The following is a 20,845-nucleotide window of genomic DNA, read 5'->3' as shown; positions in this document are numbered from 1 at the left end:
GGAGCTGCCTCAGAAGATGGTGTGACAATGGGAGGCAGCCCACGCAAAGCACGAGTTTGCTCCTCCATGGCTGCAAGCAGGCGGGTCTGGTAGTTCTGGTTCTGGGTTATAATCATGCGGAGGTCCCCATGCAGTAACTCCCGGGATGACCTGACCTCCGCACGAGTTGCCTGCATCTCGGCCGAGAGCGTCCGTGTCAGACGCTCCAGCTGCTCCTCTGTCCTTCTATGGGATGAAGCCTCAAGCTCTAACAGGGTCGACCTGAGGTGACGGAATTCTTCCCTCAGGCCTTCCCTGTGGCGCTGGGACTCCATGGAAAGTGATTCCCGCAGAGTCGCCAGTGCCGCCCGCCTGTCCTTGTTGGACGCCAACATATCCTCCCTGTGTGCCTGGCTGATGGACTCTGTAGCCTGCTCCAGTCGCTCCATCAGCCTTTCTGGGGGGACAATGGAAGTGGCCACCCTATCCATGGCCTGTGCAATCATCTCGGATGATGCTGCCTGTTGGTTGGCCATACCGTAGATGGATTGCTCCCAAGCGGTATTGCCAGGTGGCATACGGCCACCACGTTGACGGGCACCACACCTGCCTGGGGCAAGGCGGACTGCGCCTTGCTGTGCCGGCAAGGCCTCAGGCTGCAGGACTGCATTCCCTCTCTGATCTGCAGCCCCAGGAACAGGATCAGAGATTGTGTGGTGTGGCCCTGCATCCGTAACCACCGGAGGCTGAGCTGCCGACACTGACATCCCCATTGAGGGCAATGGCCCGGCTGCAGGTGGGTCGGACAGAGGAGATTCTCTCCCAAGAACACTCACCTGCGACTGCACATAGGTGTCATCCTCCGAGTCTACACCTGAATACTGCTCGGGGGAGGAACCCCCAGAGACACCCCTCGACAGCACGACCTGCAGCACTTGTGGGTTTTCACCCACAAACACACCACGTCCCTCACTTGTGGAAGGTCGGCCCGGGTTGCCCTCCTGGGACGGCTCAACCACCACATCCCCAGCATCAACAAGTGCTTCGTCCCCTGCAAAGACATGAAAGAGAAAAATGGAAACAGGCATTAGCACCATGGCATGCAACAAGGGCTGATGAACAACAGAGGCAGTAGTTCTACGACACATGTCCCACATGACTGGGAGACCTCCTATGCATTCACCATCACTGGGTCTGTAGGGGAGGCTCAGGGCATACAATGTACAGATTGGAGAGCAACGCCTGCTCACCATGCTGCCTAGCACTGCCATCACACATTGGCCGGTGATTGCCATGTCAAAGGCACATGCCATCACACACATGGCATGTGACATAGCCACCAAGTGAAGAGGGAGAGGAGGGCAACTTTTTTGGATTTCTACCACTCTGGTCCTGACATTGCATCATCACATCAATAAGTTGACATGTTGTACATGGATCTGCTAGTCCAAATTGGCCACGATGCACAGTGCCTTGTCTACATCAACAAAATGCAGTAAACAATGAGATTCCACCTCCCCATCACCTGTAAAGGAATCATATAGCATTCGTGAAGCACTGGTCCAGAAATGTATGAAGGTACAGCGGAGCACTGAGGGGTGGTGGGGCAGTAGGGGATGCCAGTCAACAATCCTACTGGTGCTGGTGTCATTCATGTCACGCAAGTGCAGGGGTGGGTGGCACAATGATGTGCAAGGGGAAGTGGCGGCTGGAAGTGCTGCACAAGGTAAGTAGGACTTAACGTCAAGGGCAGATGGTGTTAGGCGCAGACAAGTGCTGGGGGGGGTGGCCTATAGGGGTACAGAGACAATCATGCAGTGCTGTGGGCTCGGAGGGGACAGGGGAGGTACACACTGCATCTGGCTCGGCAAGGTCCTTGCAGATTTCTATCTGTCCTGCAGAGTTGTCACATGCCGCAGATATGTGCCCTTGGATTGGGGATCTCATCTTGGTGAAAAGGGTGAGGCGCTATTGCCTTTGGAGCATGTGGCAGGCCAGTTTGCCAGAGGATGAGCATGATGCAGGGCATTCCCTCTCTGCCACCCGGCACCTGTGGTCTGGGTTCACATGATCCGAGTCATGCCAGGACTCTGCATTGGCATGGGGCTTCAGACAGGTGGTCATGACCGTGGCAAAGACATCCAGTGTACCTGACATAGAGTGGAGCATGGAGTGGGCCCTGTCAGGATGGGAGTGAGCCTAAGGGGGAGCTGGATGGGGGGGAGATTTTGGCAGCATGAGCCTCGACTGACACACACTTCATGGGTTGGAATACCAAGAAGGTGTGTGACAGTGGTGAGGGTGGCTTTGCCTGTGGTGTGGTGAGGGTGAGCTGGGAGGAGAGGAGAATGTGATCACTCCAGGAGAGAGGAGTGCAGAGATGGACGGAGAGGGGAAAGTCAGATGAGATCAGAGCATCAAGAGTGTGCCCTGCAGAATGAGTAGGGACAGACGGAGTCTAGAGGGTGAGAGGGAGTTGCTGAGGTCACAGAAAGGTCACGTGGGGGGGTCAACAAGCATGCAGGTGGATGCGTACAGCAACAAGGAAGAGGATTTCTGTGTCTGGGGACATGAGTGAGGAGGAGAGGTGAGGACACTCAGAAAGGAAGTAGTACATTTGACCAGTTTTCCCAGACACAGTACGCACAGTTTGTGAATGTCAAGGTGTGGTAGAGAGAGACGTCACACAAGCCATTCCAGAGTGGAGTAGGTCTAAGTAGGAGTGACAGTGGCAGGAATACCCTCAGGGAAGCCAAGGGCACACCCCCCCTGCACAGTAGTGGCGGGCAAAGGAGAGGGTCTCCTGAACATCAGGTAGGAGTGTGTGAAGGATGCAGACAGAGCTGGCCGTCAGACATGTTTCCATGAGACCAAGGATGTCAAGGTGCATAACCTCATGTAAGTGACAGATATCGGAGGAATGCCTGATGCAGCCGCAGTGAAAGGAGTGTAATTGTGGAGGAGGTTGACAGCCTTGGAGGACTTACGGGGAGTGCTAGAGATCAGAGGTGCAGCATGTGTAGGAGTTGGAGTGGGAGGCGGAGAAGGATCATGGGAGGGTGCATGGAGGCAGTGCAGGATTGATGAGGAGAGAGGAGGGGGGACAGCAGGAGAGGTAAGGAAGTTGATGAGATGTGGCTAGCATTTCTCAAGGAGAATGAGGTTGGCCTAAGGGCCTTGGACTGAGATGCTCCCATTACCATGCACATCAATTGTGGCCTCTGAGGATTGGAAGGAGGCCAGGAGTACACCCCAACGGGTCCCACCATTGATGGTGGAAGAGGAGCAAGGAGAGAGGACAGGGACCATGTGAAGGGTCTATGGGACAGGCAAAGGCATGTATGAGCAGATGTCAGTGAGAGTTGGCTTTGAGTAGGCTCAGATGCACTTGTCAGCAATAGGGTGGGTCGCATTGGAGGGCAGGGTGCCCTCATTTGACTGTTAGCAAGCAGGTGTCGTGAGTAGGGCACGATGGTCTGAACTGTAGAAGTCAGGGAAGATAGACCATGAAGAGCAGCATGGAGTGTGAGGGAATGGGGCTCGAAACCAGACGGTACCAAAGCACACAGGTAGGAGGTGGATGTCAAGGCAACATCCACAGTATGACAGCATGTTGGTTGGCATTTATATACAGAGGACGCATTAGCATGTGGTATCATTGCATGTCAGGCATGTGAAGATGAAACTTGATTGGCTGGGGGAAAGTATAGGAATGGTATGTAAGACATCAGATGAATAGACAGGGGAGTATGAGCAACAATGTAGTGACAAAATGACAATTCAAGGGCAACTTCCATGGTGTAGGGCCATATGTGCACTGTTGCCAGTTGGGATAGTGCTGTGGGCAGATGGTGTTGCACTGAACATACTGGATGAGGCACATGGGTGCCACTATCTACTCTGCCACACACCCCCTTGACAGGCACCCAACATGAATGCTTCACACACACACCATGCACATGGATAATACACACATGCATGTGCACTCACCGGATGATGCCTCGTAATCAGGGAGATCTCCCACACCTTGGAGTTGTCCCTCGGTGACGTAGGATCCAGCTACGGACTCGTGTGGTGTGAGTTCTATTTCCTGTGCTGGGGACCCACCTCCAGTCACCAAGGTTGCGGCATGACTTGAGGCCAGCTTATCCTTTGCCCTGCGCTTAAGGTCATTCCAGCGCCTCTGGCAATCACTAGCTGTGCGCCTCACTACTCCAAGGGCACTTATTCTGTCAGCAATGGTCTGCCAGTGTGCCTGGCGTCTGGCATGTGTGGTCTTGGACCCTGCAACGATGACCATTTCCCTATCATGATCTGACACATACTGAACAAGTGCATTCAGTTCGGCGTCTGTGAAGCTTGGCTTCCTTGATGGGTCGGACTGTGCAGCCGTGCCTGGGGAATCAGCCTGTGCCGGACGTGCACTCTTCCTCTTGCGCTTCGAAGGGGGTGGGGATCCAGAGTGTCCTACGCCGCTGTGGACACTAGGGGCAGGAGCCGTGGTGGACTCAGTACTGGGTGTGTGGGATTGCACACTCAGCATGGGAGTAGGTGCAGGCATTGGGGGTAGTGGGATGGGGTCAGGCCTGATCTGAGGTGCATGAACTAGGACCGACACAGTCTTGGCAGGGTGTATGAGAGGTGGGGTGGATGGAGCCACACCCTGGATACGGGGGCCAGCAGATGACCTATCTGGCATAGATGCGCGTGCCCTGATGACACCAATGTGCACCGGTGCACGTGCAGTGGACCTGCTGACCTGGATGTCAGCGATGGGATCACCCTCGGACAGGTCTGCTGCCACAATGGGCTGGTCCAACAAGGGCTGATCAGGGTTGGTATCAGCCACATGACCCTCAACTGGGGGGGGGGGGGCATGGGTGTCCCTGACTGGTCCTCCAGACTGGGGGGGACAGGGGCACCCTGCAAGTCACAACCACGTCCCCTAGTGGATCCTCCACGGCCACCACGTGTGGCTCGGCCACCTTTGCCACCCTTACGGCTTGCACGCCTCCCAACCATGGCACTGATGTTATTGTGCGTATGGGAGTCGGTGTGCACAATTGTCCTGGGCAATTGGGTGTCAAAGGGGTTGGGTACCAGATGGTATTCGTACCCTAGTGCAGTGGCAAGGCTATATGACACCCCTGGGGAAAGATGACGGGTCACGCAACGCACAGGCACCCCAGAAAAGTTAAGGAACGTGCACAATACCCCTCCTAGACCACGTGTGCTGATGGAAAACCCTGCACTACGCTGTGGCATCCAGTAACACAATGAACGTATGCGTGTCACACGCAGCCTAGAATGACCTCTGAAGGGGTAGGCTACACACGGGGCAAGCACAGAAGTTAGATACGTGCGTGACTCACCGTCTGCCAGGTAAAAGAGCGTGAAAAATGAGCGCGTTTGGTTGGCAACACCCCCGCCAAAAGAAGATGTGTACGCTGTCTGAGGAGACAGGACAACAGTAGAAGGGGACACTGTTTGAGGGAACAGGCCCAGGTAAACCAGTACAAGAGGAAAAAGAGAAAAAGCTGTCAGAGGTAACAGGGAGTACGAACTGGAAACGCCGTGAAGTAAATCGCGTGTGAAACGACAAGAAGTACAGAATTCACCCACTCGCTCTCCACGAAAAGCACGTACAAGGAAATGGTGTTCAACACTACCTTATATACAGGCCCACACGTACAGCGTCACTTACGGCGTGTACGTGCTTGGCCCATGTTCACCAATCACACGCTTTGTCACTTCTGCGTGTGGATCCTTTTTCACCAATCACACGCTTTGACACTCCTGCGTGTAGCTCACTTTTCACCAATCACACGCTTTGTCACTCCTGCGTGTAGATCAATTTTCACCAATCACACGCTTTGTCACTCCTGCGTGTAGATCCATTTTCACCAATCACACGCTTTGACACTGCACGTGCAGGTAACTATAGACGCACATATGCTGGTGACGGGTTTTCGCGCGATTCGCTGAGTGTGGGGTTTTCACGTGCAAAATCACTCCCTATCAGGCTGTCCACGCGTCCAAACACGAAAGACCACGCTCCTGGCCAGGAGGCCGAATTACAGTCCCCCAGAGCCCTGAGCACGCTCCCACCTGCCATCTGCTGCTGCCTGACTGCCTGCTGGCCACGTGCCCCACAGTGCTGGTGGGTGGGGGTGGTGGGAGACATGGGTGGGGGCCTGGTGGAGGGTGCCCCTGGTGGATGGGGGGTGGGGGTGGTGGGAGACATGGGTGGGGGCCTGATGGCAGGTGCCCCTGCACTGCTGGGGGGTGGGGGTGGTGGGAGACATGGGTGGGGGCCTGGTGGAGGGTGCCCCTGGTGGATGGGGGTGCAGGGGGACATGATCAGGTGTGCAGGGTAGTCCCCTGTTTTGTGGGCTGCCTGCAGGGGCCGTGGAGGGTGTACAGGGTACACCTGTGAGGGCCCACCCAGCCTATTCGCGTGTGATAATTCCCACGCACCCCTGTGATACACGTACCCTGGCCAATCGCGTGTTGAACTTCCCGCTACCCCTGTAATACACGCACCCTGGCTGTTCGCGTGTGATAATTCCCGCGTACCCCTGTAATACACGTTCCCTGGCCTATCGCGTGTTCTACTTCACGCGTACCCCTGTAATACACGTTCCCTGGCCAATCGCGTGTTGAACTTCCCGCTACCCCTGTAATACACGCACCCTGGCTGTTCGCGTGTGATAATTCCCGCGTACCCCTGTAATACACGTTCCCTGGCCTATCGCGTGTTCTACTTCACGCGTACCCCTGTAATACACGTACCCTGGCCAATCGCGTGTTGAACTTCCCGCTACCCCTGTAATACACGCACCCTGGCTGTTCGCGTGTGATGATTCCCGCGTACCCCTGTAATACACGTTCCCTGGCCTATTGCGTGTTCTACTTCACGCGTACCCCTGTAATACACGTTCCCTGGCCTATCGCGTGTTCTACTTCACGCGTACCCCTGTAATACGCGTTCCCTGGCTGTTCGCGTGTGATAATTCCCGCGTACCCCTGTAATTCACGTTCCCTGCCTAGTCGCGTGTAGTACTTCCCGCGTACTCCTGATTTGAAGATTGCCCGCTTTGCTTTCCTTGTTTGCCTGCCCTGTGAAGTGGTCCAGGGTTAGCGCAGCCCTTAGCGATGATTTAGCGATTTTGATGGCTTTTCCTTGCGCGAGGGCGTTCTTGGGGGCGTTACTGGCGCTGCTGCAGGCTCGCTGCGATTCTCTGCGCCACGGCTGGTTTGGGAGCATGAAATCCATGAATACGCTGTGCGCGGAAATCAGTTTTAGCGCACGTGCCTGGCGCAGACTATCGCAGGCGCACGCTGTGCGCCAGCCGCGTGCGCTACTTGTGCGCTGGATTCTATGAATTACCCTGTAAATGTGTAGGCAGGATGCTGTTAACTGTTGTTGTTTGTAACAGACATATAAGCAAAACCTTTAACAAGCCAAGCAGTATCAAATCGTTGCAGACTCTTTTTCATTATTTATTTTTCACGAAAACAAAATGCTGAAATTGGGTGGAATGAGAAGGACACTGGGATAAAGCATGGACGCCTTGAAATTTGGGGATGGCAGTGCTAAATTTGAACTTAACTACACTGCAGAACATTAAACTCTGTGATTTCAAGAAATGTAGTACGCTAGCACGGATCTGCGTGAAATGACTGAGGAAAAAAGTCTGAGTACCAAAGGTCTGACTTTTTAATTTCATTTTTTCGCATATATATATGTGGGGGGTGTCCCCCTACAGCCCCACCGCCTTACACCTATACATTTTCTATGAACTTTACCCCCCCACACATATACGTATGCAAACTAATGGGGGTCAGACTTTTGGTACTCAGACGTTTTTGCTGCGGTAAATTCGTCCTATTCCGCTAGCACAGGGTTTGAAATTGAAGGGAGCTATTTATCTCCTGCTTCTGGCAAAGTAGAGCCTGGTTAGCCTGAAACCAACAGCTAGCAGCGGCCACTTTTGGCTCATCATACCAACTGGTGCCTTCCAATCTTGGCAATGTGACATTAGCTTTGAGTATTCGAACATGTTAATAAAGAAGAATTGGAACACATCTAATACACATTTAAACAGAATAGTTCATGCAAAATGGCCAAAATGTTAAAGGATCCTCTTTGGTTGCTCCAGGTTCCCCTGCAGTAGCTCCTGCCTGCAGGGTGATGCCCGACACACAGGAGCTGGCTTTAGCTCCTGCTCATGGAATCTCAATTACGAACCCTGTAGCAATAGGTTTCTTTAAAGATGCAGGGTTTGTGTTTTATTGCCCGACCTGTAACTCTGGATTCCATTCATCCTGCAGGGGCCATATTACAGAAATGTTGTACCAGTGTAAATGCAATTTTGCACGGTATTACCACAAGGGCAAAGTTTACCCTAGTTAAAAAAACATGTGCTTTCAAGACATTTTTGCCCCAGGGCAAAGTTTGTCCTATTGCTAATACCAATACGTATTGGCACTAGGGCAAACCTTGCCCTTGTGCAAAAATACATTGAATGAATAGGGGTTTTCCCTATGGCAAACTTTGCCCTTCTGCTAATACCATGCAAAATTGTGCTTGCGCCAGTGCAAAGTTTCTGTTATCTGGCCCTAGGTTTTCTTCTGTTAACAACTGGGAAACATAAACACATTTTCAAAGTGGACCCAATTCCCCTTGGTCTCTTGACGACTACAATACCAGCTGCTAAATTGTGCACAATGTTATTATCTGCAGTCATATGCAAATTGGCCTTTTAGTTCAAATGCAAATGTCTACAGTATTGCCTGAGCACACTCTCGAGACTCTCTCACGCTACTTGATCTCTCTACCTTATAATCCATTCCCATTAACCCTGGCCAGCATAGTCATGCAGAGTGCGTAGCCCAAAGCAACTGGAGAGCCACATGTTGCAGACTCCTGCTGAAGATTGTCCATGCAGGGTGAACAATGTGCACTCGCCACTAGTGTTTGGCTAATGATAATTGACCCTTCGCCAGTAAGAAATGGTGTGCATGTATAGAATTGACTTTTTTTGGCTGGCAAATAGTTTGCAACTTGACATTTTTCGCTCCCTGTGTGTCTTTAAACTCCTTTCCTGCGTTCACTCCCTCTTACTTAACCCTTGCTTATACTTTTCTTCCCAGCAGACTGTATGGGTAACCCAGGCAGTGGCATAATAGGTCGCACACAAGGGTTCAGTGTTTAGAAACTACTGCAGCTAAATGATCATTTTAGATTTCCTTTTGTTTCTTCTTTTCCTCTTTTTCTAGTCTTTTTTCTCTTTTTTCCTTTGTTGTTAGGTGCATTTTGACAAGTTCATTTTTGATAACCTAATCTACGATTCCATTTGTGACACTATGTTGATTATTTGACTTTGTCTTGTAACTTTTGTTTATACATAATAAAAAGTATTAACCGGAAACTACTACGTTGGTGATTCAGCGCAGTACAAAAGCAGAGTAACATAAAAGTAGGACACTGCCATTCTGTCACATGTTCTTCCAGGTCCTTTTGGTGAATGACTTCCGATTAGGGTTGCACCGTCTTTTTATGTGCTTTGACACATATGGAACAGGTCGATTTTGGTTCAAATGTAATCTACAGTAAACCACCACCCTTGATCTGTTTGTACTGCCATTAGGGGAGCAACAGTTTGTTTTCGCCATTGGGCATGGTTTCACCTTTCCTTAAGGTGGACGTTCATTGGGTGGATGATTTATGACGTGGGCTTCATCATTTGGAATTAATTATCCACACAGTGGGATTTCCGTTTGTGGATGTGGTGAAACAGTTTGTACGCGCAGTCCGTTCTGATGATTCTGATTTGCTGAATACAAATCAATATCTGATTCCCAAGTTTGGGACACGAAATTATTTGGTGCCCAAAAAACACTTTTGGTGATTCTTGTCTGCGACTCATGCACTGGAGCATGGAACTCTGCGGACCAGAAGGCCTAATTTTCCATTCACCCAGGCAAATTAGCAAAAATATGCCCACCTCTATATCTGACCAAAGCACTGCAGAATCCCCTCCCTTTCATGCTCTCTAATTAGCAAAGTTAACTGTTTCAGTCATATTTCCTTTTTTTTAGAAAGTGGGAAATGCAATTTGCTTACGCTGAGTGTTTCTGTATGTCTGTCACGGCTCCAAAGTCCAGGTGCAGGAGTGGTGCGAACCAACTACCGCCACTACGGTCTGGGCACCTGCAAGTCAATGCTCACACAGGCCTCCGAGACCCCAGCAGGGAAAGAGGGTTAGGATCTCGTTGGTTGGATAGGTCTCGGACAGTGGGTAACCGGATAGAGGGTTAGGAAAGGGAAAGTGGACAGGCAAGGGAACATATAGGAAAAACAACAATAATATTCACACAATTCCCCCCACACATTCACACAGTGCTTTACAAATAGCTTTTTATACAAAAGAGGCACTTAGCTCTGTGGGTGAGTGCTAGCCTCCTGCCTGCGCACTCTCCGGTCCGGAACTCGGAGCAGTTCAAATGCTGCAAGAGAGTATTAGTATTAGCGACCTGTGTTACTTCACATAGGCACAATACAAACCATAAAACACACAACAGTGAGGCATGCCACCCTGGGTTTAGTTAGTGCAAGCACATGCACGTTCAGGGTTAATCTGCTCACAGAGCATAACAGTGTCCAAGAACTGACTAGAGCTGAGTGCCCGATTACGTTAAGGGATTCAGAACGTGTGGCCCAAGTTCACCGCACGTGGCTTAAAAAGAATGCGATCCATCATGCTGCCAAAGTTTTGCCGCACGTGGCTTGCAATCAAAAGCACTCCATGCTGCCAAAGTTTTGCCGCACGTGGCTGTGCTCAAAAAAGCTCTCTGTGCTGCCAAAGTTTACCGCACGTGGCTGAAAGTAAGTTGGGTAAATAAACGCTGCGCGCCTTAGTCTTAATGCTGCCTGCAAACCAAAACTGCGTTGCTTAAATACAACAGAACGCGGTTAGAGACTTAGCTTTGCTCTCAGCAGGGGACGTCATGTGGTTGGGCGGTGCCCCCTGCGCGTGCCCTGTAGAGGGTTGGGACCCCCAACGCTTTCCTTTCGCTTCCGTGGTCTCCCCCTGTAGCTGCGCGTCTAATTCCCCTGCGCGCTTGTTCGCCGGGAGTTTGCTGCACTTGTCTGCTATGAGCGAGGGGCCGGAATGCTGGTTCCTTGGGGCGTGGCCCCTCGCGTGATCCCCGTTGGCAGGAGCTCCGGTGGATGCGTCCGTTCCGGTCGGGAGCTTAAGCACAAGCCCCGTGCCTTTGTCCTTCGCGCATTCGCGAGCCCCTCCCTACCTGGGAGTGAAAAAGTAGTTCCCGCCCTGGAGGCTGCTGGGAATCATGGTCCGTAGGCTTTTCTGCCTGCAAAAAGGACGAGAAGCCTTCTATAAGGCTGGAGGCTGTTTCTTTGGGTTTGTATTATTTTGGGTTCCTTTCTCCTGCGCCTGGGGCTCCCCACTGAGCCCTGATTCCCCCTTGTAACACCCTGTACCCTGACAATGACATTTGATATGTGTTTAAAAAATCAATTTCATCGGTTTTCTGATGTTTTATAACTTTTTTTTCTAAGGCTTCTCATCTTTATTTTTTTTTACATCACTTTATTTAAATGTTTGCAAAAAACAAAAGCACAGCATATTCAACAAGTATATTGGTTTTGAGTTATCATTTCAGTGCAAAGATAACGCATTTCATCTAATTTATCTCATATTATAAACAAAGCGAAACAATTTAGAAAACCTTTTCATTTTTGCTCTTTAAGTACATTCCAGTATTGGTGCTCTAATATTGGCTACAAAGCAGGTCGCCAGAGCATCATTTACAACAGTTGAAACTTGCAACTGATGGCTTCAGAAGTCACCAAATGTTTAGAGCATAAGATCTTTAAACTGGTAGATCTCATCAAATCTATTGAAAACCTTGTGAAAATATGCAGAAATATTTTTTACACTTCTATGGAGTCAGTACATTCAATAGTGCAGAGTATTCATCCCTTCTCCCCAAGGGAGAGCCACCTCTTGTGAGGCTAGGGAGGTGAGCCTGCTACGCAAGACCACCCTAGGTGTCTGGGCAAGTGAGACCCTACTGAGAGTGACTTCCCTTAGTGGACAAGAACTCCCATACCCAAGGGGAACTCCATTTGGAAGACACTTTCCTCAAATATGGCACTGCCGAATATCAAAAACAATGCGTCTTACTCCGTTTTTGATGCAGACAATGCTGGCTCAAGCAAGCCATGGGATGATGAGCGGTGCATACCCCTTTAAGGATAAATCACTATGAAAGTGGAACGAGGAAGCCCGAAAGGAGGAGATAACAGTATGGAGGGGAAACCCTTGTGCGTCAGAGCGCCTTGGAGAGGCAGAGCCAAACAAGGCTGCAGATCCCACAGCACTTTGGGAAGCAGAGCAGCCTCATCGGTGACACCGGTGGGCTGGAGAGGCAGAGAAGACTTTGTCCGAGCGATGAGCAAGCAGCGTCCGAAGTGGTAGTGTGACCACGGACATCCCGTGGTGGGCCGGGCATCAAACAACGACGCAGAGACCAGTAGGGCTGAGAGCGGCACCAGCTCTCAGCGACTGCCGTACAGTGAAGGCAGCAACCAAGAAGTACACCGGACCAGGGGCAAGCAAGAAACCAGACTGGAGAGAGGCATGCGAGAAAGCAAAGCAAAGCAAACAAATGGTTGCGAGAGCCGACCAAGGAACCCAAGCGAGTGCCGAGCCCTGCAACCGTATTCAAGAAGAAAATGGCTACTGGGGTATGCTGGAGTAGCGGGAGGCCTCCGGGAAGACTCAGGATGATACAAGTCATAAGTGTGATAAAAAAGAGAAACCCAAGTCACTGAGCTATAGGAGAAAATGTTTAGAAATAATGATGCATGGGAAGTATTAACTCAGAGGAGAAAGACATTTGGGCGTAGAAGCAACCCAGAGAGAACTCAAGGAAAGTTACTAGAAAACAAGTGGAGAAGCCACTTATTGAAGAAGGATAAGGCACAGCGTGTAATAAGTGTCGAGTGAAATAAAACAAGACAGACAGGATATATTAAATAATTCCCAAGAGTGGAAACACCTCAGAGTTTATCCAAAGCTCAAACCGTATACAGTAAGATGAAGAAGATGGAGAGCATATGTGGAAAACATTGATGAGAAGAGTCATGTGAATGGGAGCATAAAATATAGTGACTTTTGGAAAGAGTTAACAGGAACTCTTAGATCAGACCCAGCGCTTTTATTTCAAGAGCTCACCATAAAGAGACCCATCGACAAAGAGAGACTTTTGTGTTTGTAAGAAGAAAACACAACCTGAGAATAAGCCACAAGACAAAAAGGCAAAGGGGAGGCCACATAACGAGAGACATTCATCTGGCCCAGTTCAGTAATTGGTTATTAGTGGTAGGGATAGATGATGAGAGGTTTGAACAGAGGACATTTCTGTTATTGACTTCCTGACGACCGACGAGCACCTTTAGTTTTGTTGGTGAGGCAGGGAACTACCCCATAGAGAGAGAGAGCGAGTTAGGTCAGTTTTTCTTTATCAGTTAAATAAAATAGGTGAACATATTCAACTTGTCTCCATATCCTTCTTCTAACCCACCACATTGTCCAAATGAATGATCCCTTGTCTAAAAAAGGATTTTTTTTTTAACCAACTCAATTCTGCGCACGTAAGACAACTGCAACAGGCAAACACATCTGTTCCTTTTTTGCAAGGTTATCATAATGCAAAAACGCAAGATCAGTTTGATTCACAAAAGCATGGCTAGGTGTTGCTCTTCACTGGAATGAGGGTGACCAAGTTGGGTCCTTGCTTTTGCCCAAGGCCATCCTTATTCCCCTTGCGGTCCAAAATGATACGGGGGGCCCTCCTGCTTGCATGCTATTGCTTAAGTAATATGTACGAATAGAGGAACACGTGGCTGTTTCTGCTCTTTGCTTTGTGCGTCTGCCCAGGGTGCTGGATAGTACTTCTATCAGAATATTTGATTCTGACGACCGTTGCTTTAAGACCACGCCGTTGAAGCCCACAGTTCTTCCAGTTGCTTTTGCACGCGCTAATGTTTTGTCAGCCGCTGTTCTGATTTCATCAGTTAATGTTTTTTTTTTCTTGTTTATTTCAGCCAACTGGGTACATGGAAAACTCGATCTCCTACAGCACGGTAGAGGACGTGCAGCTGCTCTCCTGGGAGAATGCCCCAAAGTACTGTTTACAGCTGACTATTCCCGGGGGCACCGTCCTGCTTCAGGTACAGTAAACAGGACAAGCCTGAGCTCAACTCTCTGTGTTTAATGACGAATTATTCTCTGCAATGTAGACATGTGAAACGTAATGTGGTGGACCATTTTGGTGTACTTAAAGGCTACTACATTGTGGTTAGTTTAGGCTGGCACGAAAAGACCACGTGTCTTTTAACATGTGTCCTGTGGCTTGCCACAGGCTCCCCGATATCTGTGTGAGATGCGTGAGGATTTTGTGGAAGGCACACTGAGTCAGAGTCAAACCTGCTTTTATTCTTCAATGGCATGGATCGACATACGCTGCTACCTGCGCATGCAGTTCTGTAGAAACGTCCCCCCCTCTGCCCCGTGGGTACAGGATTACATTTTATATTTATATTTTTTATTACTCCACCAACCATGCTTGCACCATGCAACAATTAGTACAGATGGCACCGTAATTGCCCACAAAACCTCTAAAAACCATCGTCTTGTAGGCTATCTTGTAATGAATTCTAGACTTGTACAGAGAACACAGCTGTGGCTTCCGCGGGTAACTCCTTTGGCACATATCCTGTCTGTTTTGTGTTGCTTGACCATTCCCCGTCTGTTAGTGTGGCCTATTTGACTTTTTGGTCCCTTGATGTCTGACCAAAGTGAATCGGCGTTTAGAGTTTACTCTTGATGCTTGTGGAGCTCTTGCTTGTGTATGGTACACCATTCGCTTGTTGCTGGAAACATGTTGTTAATCTTCCAAAGAGATTATTTGGGAGTCCCGGGGAGATGGTTCTAGATGGTATGGGCGCTCCCACTGGATATCCATGACATTTTCGAGAAAGAAAAACGAATTTAGAAATGACCTAATTTATTTGACGGAAAAACGAAAATTATTTTGTGTTTTTTTTTTTTTTTTTTTACTTTTTTTTTTAAATATAATGCGGGTGGAGTCCCCCCCCACATTCAAAGGAATATTCAGGCAGCTTCTTCTTATGCTGTTGGCAAGCTGTGTGGTGAGCAGTCCTGGTAAACCTCTTCAGTGAAAATGCGGAACAGGAAGGGAAGGGCTTTGCTTTATAAGGGAACCTTGAGGAAGTCCTTTGTTACCAGTTGTTTACTGCTGTGTGACAATGCGTTGGCATGCAGCCATTAGTCAAATGTTGCATTTACCGGTGGGTTAGCCTCAAGCTCTTACTTCCACTGTCTCGCTCCCTTGCAAACTAAGAATGCCCTAAACACCTTACTATTCTCTTAATTTCTCGTACCATAATCACACTCTAAGAACAATAACAACCACCACTCATTGGCCTCCACTGTCCCCCTCCCTTGACCTTTATCTTTAAGGTAACATTTTAAAATGTCAGGGGGAAACATGTCAAGTTGCAAGCTACTAGCCAGGGCTAAAAAGTTACTTGCCCCTTCAGTTTGCTGCATGCATACAGCACGCATTATTGCTCACAAAGCGTCAATTTTACCTAGCCAATGGCTAGTGGCTATTGCACATTTTGAGACTTTTCCTATGTGACTAAACTACGGGCACAGCCATCTCCCTACCTCTAGCCGCTTCGGATATCTTTGTTATGGAGATTGCATCATTTCCTGCATTTGAAAAAGAATAGAAGCCGGTGTGCAGGCATGGCTCAAACTGCACAGAGGCCCTTCCATGCCCTGCCCCCTACCCCCTCCTGAGTGCGCACCTGCTTCCATACCTCAGTGCCGTCTCTCAGATGGACTAGGCCAAACTATTCTTGCAGCCCTGCGTTTGTTCAGATAGAAACACATGTTCTTTGCAAGTAGATTAGGGGTTCTTCATTGGGACTTTTTCTTCTTCTTCTGGCTTCCTCACAGGACTTGCATTAACTTTTTATGCCTCAAAGCGCTACTTTCAATAGATACTGGGCGGTACCCTGCACAATTTTCTGCCATAGATCCTCATAATCTGTGTCTCCTTTTTCTTGCCCCTTCAGAACAGGTTTACCCATTTCGGGGAGGTCTTCAATGTCCTGGCCCCTTGAGCCTTCAGGAACTGTGACCTTGCAACCTATTTTACTCTTGTAAGCCACTGTTATCGTTTTTTACTGGAGCCTTTGCGAAGGTGTGTGCTCAATTTTGTTCTGGAATAATCTCGGAGAATGCTTCTGGCGTCTTTGCCGAAGTGAGTTCTGAGGCCCCTTTGAGGTTTTTTTCAGGCAGTTACCCATGGCCCACAAGGCTTTCTCTGGAATACAGTCCAACGCATGCAAGAGCTTGTGTGACAAATTGACTTCTGCCTTACAGGAATACAAGGGCAAGTAGAGGCTAAAGTGCCTTCTCAGCCCTTAACTTCTATAAACCAAGAGTGAACCCAATGATAAATGTAAAGCAGGCACAGTTAAGAGATACCTCCCTTGCCTTTTGTGGTAACCTGGGATGAGGGAAGGCTAAACTCTAAAGAGGGGGTTAACTATGATTCAGTAGCATCCCAAACAGAGAAGTTAACAGTTCAAAATAAAGGAATGCCCAATCAAGGTTCTATTAAAACATTTAGTTTAATTTAACACACCATATGCAAGAATAGCTAGATAGTAAAACACTACACAAAACCCACCACTGAGGAAAGAACACATCATATGCAAGGATAGACGGATGCAGCACTCTGGGTCATGAATCATGGGTGAAAAGCAAAGCAAGTAATAAACATAATGTTTTTAAAAAGGATTTGTTCCGGTGCCAAATAGATGTAGATGACCTAACCAAGTGCTGGAGACCAAAACTGGAACAAGGGGCAGTTAATAGTTAATATTGCCTCTTTGCAGTTCTTGGCAGTTGATCGCATCAGACCAGAGTTTGGGTGCAGCGGTTTGTGTAATCCCAAGTGGCAGATGGGCGTCAAGGTGGTTCAAAACTGTAGCTCAGAGCAGTTTGAGGGTGGCAATCGAGAGGCTCACCAGGGTTGATTCGAAGATGGGGTGCAGTTCGAGAGGTGGTAACTGCTGGTTAGGGTCGGCATGTGACACCCCAGTGGTTTTAGTCGAGGCCCGGTGAAGGATCAAAACCGTGATCCTGATAATCCAAAGTGCGGTTCAATCAAGCAGCAGCTCTGTCAAGCTGGTTCGAGTCGTTCAGTAACCACTGCATCTGGCTGATGCGTGACACACTGCTTCCAGCAATTCGAGACTAAATCTGGCAATGAGTGGTTGGTTTGAGCCAACAGGTGGCTGGTTCGGCTTGGAACGTGATGGTGGCAAAGTGAAGCTCACTGTGTTTTGAAGAGATGGTCAACGAAGTGTAGATTCCATAGAAGAGGGTATGTGACCCATGTTCCTTCTCAGTAGAGGGGCTCCCACATTACGTTTTAGAACCTGTAGGCCACCAGGGTCAATTCGACAGTCTGTTGGATGGCAAAGATACTGATAACTGGATGCGCAGTTCAAGTCGGGTGGTTTGATGCAGTGTTTGAAGGTCACAGTTCGATGGGTTCATCCCTATCTGGTTGATTGTCTGAGGATCTGCAACGAAGATGCTAGTGATTTTGAAGAGTGGTTTGAATGGTGCAGGTACAGCGATGGCTTCTTGTTCGAACCGAGGCATTGACGTCATCAGCGGGCGCGATGCAGTGTCAAACCTGTTCGAAAGGTACAACATAGCAGTTCATAGATCAGGTAAATGCCAAAGGCAGCATCAGCGGGTCCTGTTGGTTTGACTGGTTCGAACAAGCTTGAATTTTGTTTCAAATCGGGTGGACGGTGAAGACACAGAGGTCCTGGTTTTCTTGTCTCCCGATTACTGTGAATCCCAATCCAGTGATTCAAGGGTAAGATAAATCCTTGCTATTGGACTCCCAAACACACAGAGGCTGGCACACAATTGCAGGGTTCCTTCAGCGCAGTGAGTTCCTGGGTGCCTTTGTGGCTGGAAGAAAGGCAAGTCTTGTCCAGCCGCAGGTCACCCCAATGTCCCCTCAGTATTGTTACAGAGCAGAGCTTGCATCCAGCGGATGGCTTTTGGAAGGACTGGTACCTCGACAAAGGTCCAATGAATTCTTCCTCAAGTTTTTGTTTAAGAGTGAACCAAAGGAGAGGGATACCCCCTTTTTTAAAGGAAAAAGTTTGCAGTGATTGGACTCACAAAGGACTAAAGAGAGGTAACCCTGAGGGCTACTGACTTGCTGGCAGCAGCAAAGACAGCCTGGCTTGGGGAACTACACATAACCCTTCCACAGCTGAGCTGGGCTCAAGGCTATCAGATGTTTGATAGATAGATAGATAGATAGATAGATAGATAGATAGATAGATAGATAGATGTGACTTGGATAAATATGAGAGATACTAGCCACCATACCTTAAACTCTGGTGTGGCTTATATTTAGACTTTAATGTGTTATCAGGATAGCACTCTCATAGTTACGTAGTTTTTGCAATATGAGGGCATGTCTTAAATTAAATGCAGTTGCTGAGTTCAGAGACTTTGGCTGTCACTGCAGCTGTCAAGAGGGTACCTGTGCGCCCTGAACCTTCTCTGTGCACTACAGAGCAGGTGCTACAGATCAGGCTACTGATCTGGCAGGGCACAGGTGCACACTATGCTGTTGGCATGGAGCTTGGAGCTTATGAAAGGGAGATTGGTTTAGTAGATTTCTAAAATGGATGGAAATTCCTCACACCTTTTAGATATAGTCCTTTCCCTTGATTCTAGAATGGCTGCACTTGTGGTATATTATGCCTCTGCAACACATAGAGGCCTCATGTTCTGATTCCAGGGGCTGCCCCAAGGCCCTTCAGAGCTCTATCCAACCTCCTGCTCCAAGATCCTATGATCTGCCCAGCAGGCCCCATGGTACAGAAGAAGCCCTGTTCTGATTCTGGGACACAGGGGCATGCACCCCTTGGAGGCAGCGTTGGTGCACAAGCACTGTAAGCACACGGTGCACAATTCTAGAAGGCAGAAGACGAGTTCTGTGCCACTGGAGAGAAGACCCCACTGTAACAGACTTGGTATATTCCGCAGTGCGGCCTCCTCTGTGGATAGAGGACTTATTTGCTAAAACTATATAGCTGGGACAGCCCTTTCTCAAGAGGAAGAAGCAAGCCTGAGCCACGTATTACACCGCAGCATGGCCATTGGATCACTACTCTGCAGCTTCTATTCTGGATAGGTCTGTTATTCTGTAGTGGGTTCTTGGAGAGATCAGGAGTACACCTCATCGATGTTTTTGGACGCAGTACAACCGTATGCATATTTTCTGATGAATAAAGTGTGAACCTAGCTGAGAAGCAACGTGCATAACCTTCGGGCCTGCTTTGGAACTAGAACTCCCAAGCAATCCCCCCTCAGTGGGCACGCCGTCCCCTAAGAACATTGAGGGAGGACGTAAGGGATAGTGAGACGGCCTGTTCCAGGGTGCACTTTGATACTGAGGGTCATTTACATCAATACACTAGTTTGCATTGCTGCAGCGATGCTAATCCCTATCCTTGTAGTCTTCAGAATTGAGGGAGTTTCAGTACCCTTGCTTGGCCTGCACCGTACCCTCACAGATGGTGACACCTGTTTATTTGTTCACCACTCCCGAAATGTCCTTCGTCCCTCTGGTTCATGTGACCCACTCACTCACAGGCAGCACAGATGGGTGCTCATGCCATTTGTTTTATAGGTTTTTATACTGTGCTTTTGCTGGTTGTCTCTCTGGGGGCATTGTTGGAAGGGATTTTGGCGTGTGGCATGACTTTTGTCTGCCTGAAAGAAAACTTCAAACTTTGTGCCACACCCTTCAGTACCGATCACTTGTGTCTCTTCCATTAATTTTAACCACTGACGCTGCCGTGGGCTGCCATCGGGGGCAGGGCATGGAAGGGCCTCTGTGCAGTTTGAGCCATGCCTGCACACCGGCTTCTATTCTTTTTCAAATGCAGGAAATGATGCAATCTCCATAACAAAGATATCCGAAGCGGCTAGAGGTAGGGAGATGAGTGTACCCGTAGTTTAGTCACATAGGAAAAGTCTCAAAATGTGCAATAGCCACTAGCCATTGGCTAGGTAAAATTGACCCTTTGTGAGCAATAATCTGTTTTTTAGTCCGTCTGTGCTATTACAAAAGGGGCCAGCCACCTGCAAATCAGTCTCAAACTGCCACAAATGGGAGCAGCCCAGCCCGAACTGTCCACATCCTACTCTGAATCTCTTCCTCATGTGATCCTTCCACTAGTTTCTCTACTGACTTGTAGCTGCAGCCTTCTTTCTTCTCTAGATTTTCTGGTTTGCTCATTTCTTTCGTCTACCTTTGGCTATTCTTCCTTTACCTTTTCTACTCCTTCCCTTGATACATGTTCTCATTCCACCTCCTCAGCTTTTACCTGTTTTATGGCCTTTGCCTCTCTCCTTATAGGTTTCATCATCTTCACCGCTCATCTTTGATATTTGACTTTGTCCACATCTTCACTTCTCCTTTTAAATGTTTTGCTGCCTCCTCCTCTTTTTCCTTCCTTGGATATTTCACCTCATCCTCCTCTCCTCCCCTTCTTCAGACCTTTTACCTCCTCACCCTCTTCTTCCTTTCTCCTCTCCATTCTTTTTCTCTCTGCTCTCTCCTCTTCCTTCTCAGTGTTATTGAACTAGCTCCTAACTATCACACTTCCATCCCTGGGGTCCCTTTT

General features: G+C 48.9%; 1 protein-coding gene across 4 annotated transcripts in view; it reads left to right on the top strand.

The window, feature by feature from the left end:
• Positions 1-20,845, top strand: part of CMIP (c-Maf inducing protein) — a 726,603-nt gene that overhangs the window by 328,561 nt on the left and 377,197 nt on the right. For all 4 annotated transcript variants that reach the window (XM_069638399.1, XM_069638414.1, XM_069638407.1 and 1 more), the window contains exon 2: positions 14,120-14,245. In XM_069638399.1, the coding sequence (XP_069494500.1) occupies positions 14,120-14,245 (126 nt within the window). The remainder of the gene's footprint in view (positions 1-14,119; positions 14,246-20,845) is intronic.

Source organism: Ambystoma mexicanum, chromosome 1q (assembly GCF_040938575.1).
Source record: "Ambystoma mexicanum isolate Mex_15411 chromosome 1q, UKY_AmexF1_1, whole genome shotgun sequence".
In the NCBI taxonomy this organism is placed as follows: domain Eukaryota; kingdom Metazoa; phylum Chordata; class Amphibia; order Caudata; family Ambystomatidae; genus Ambystoma; species Ambystoma mexicanum.
The sequence above is the reverse complement of the archived record's forward strand: the minus strand, read 5'-3'. Positions and strand labels throughout refer to the sequence as shown.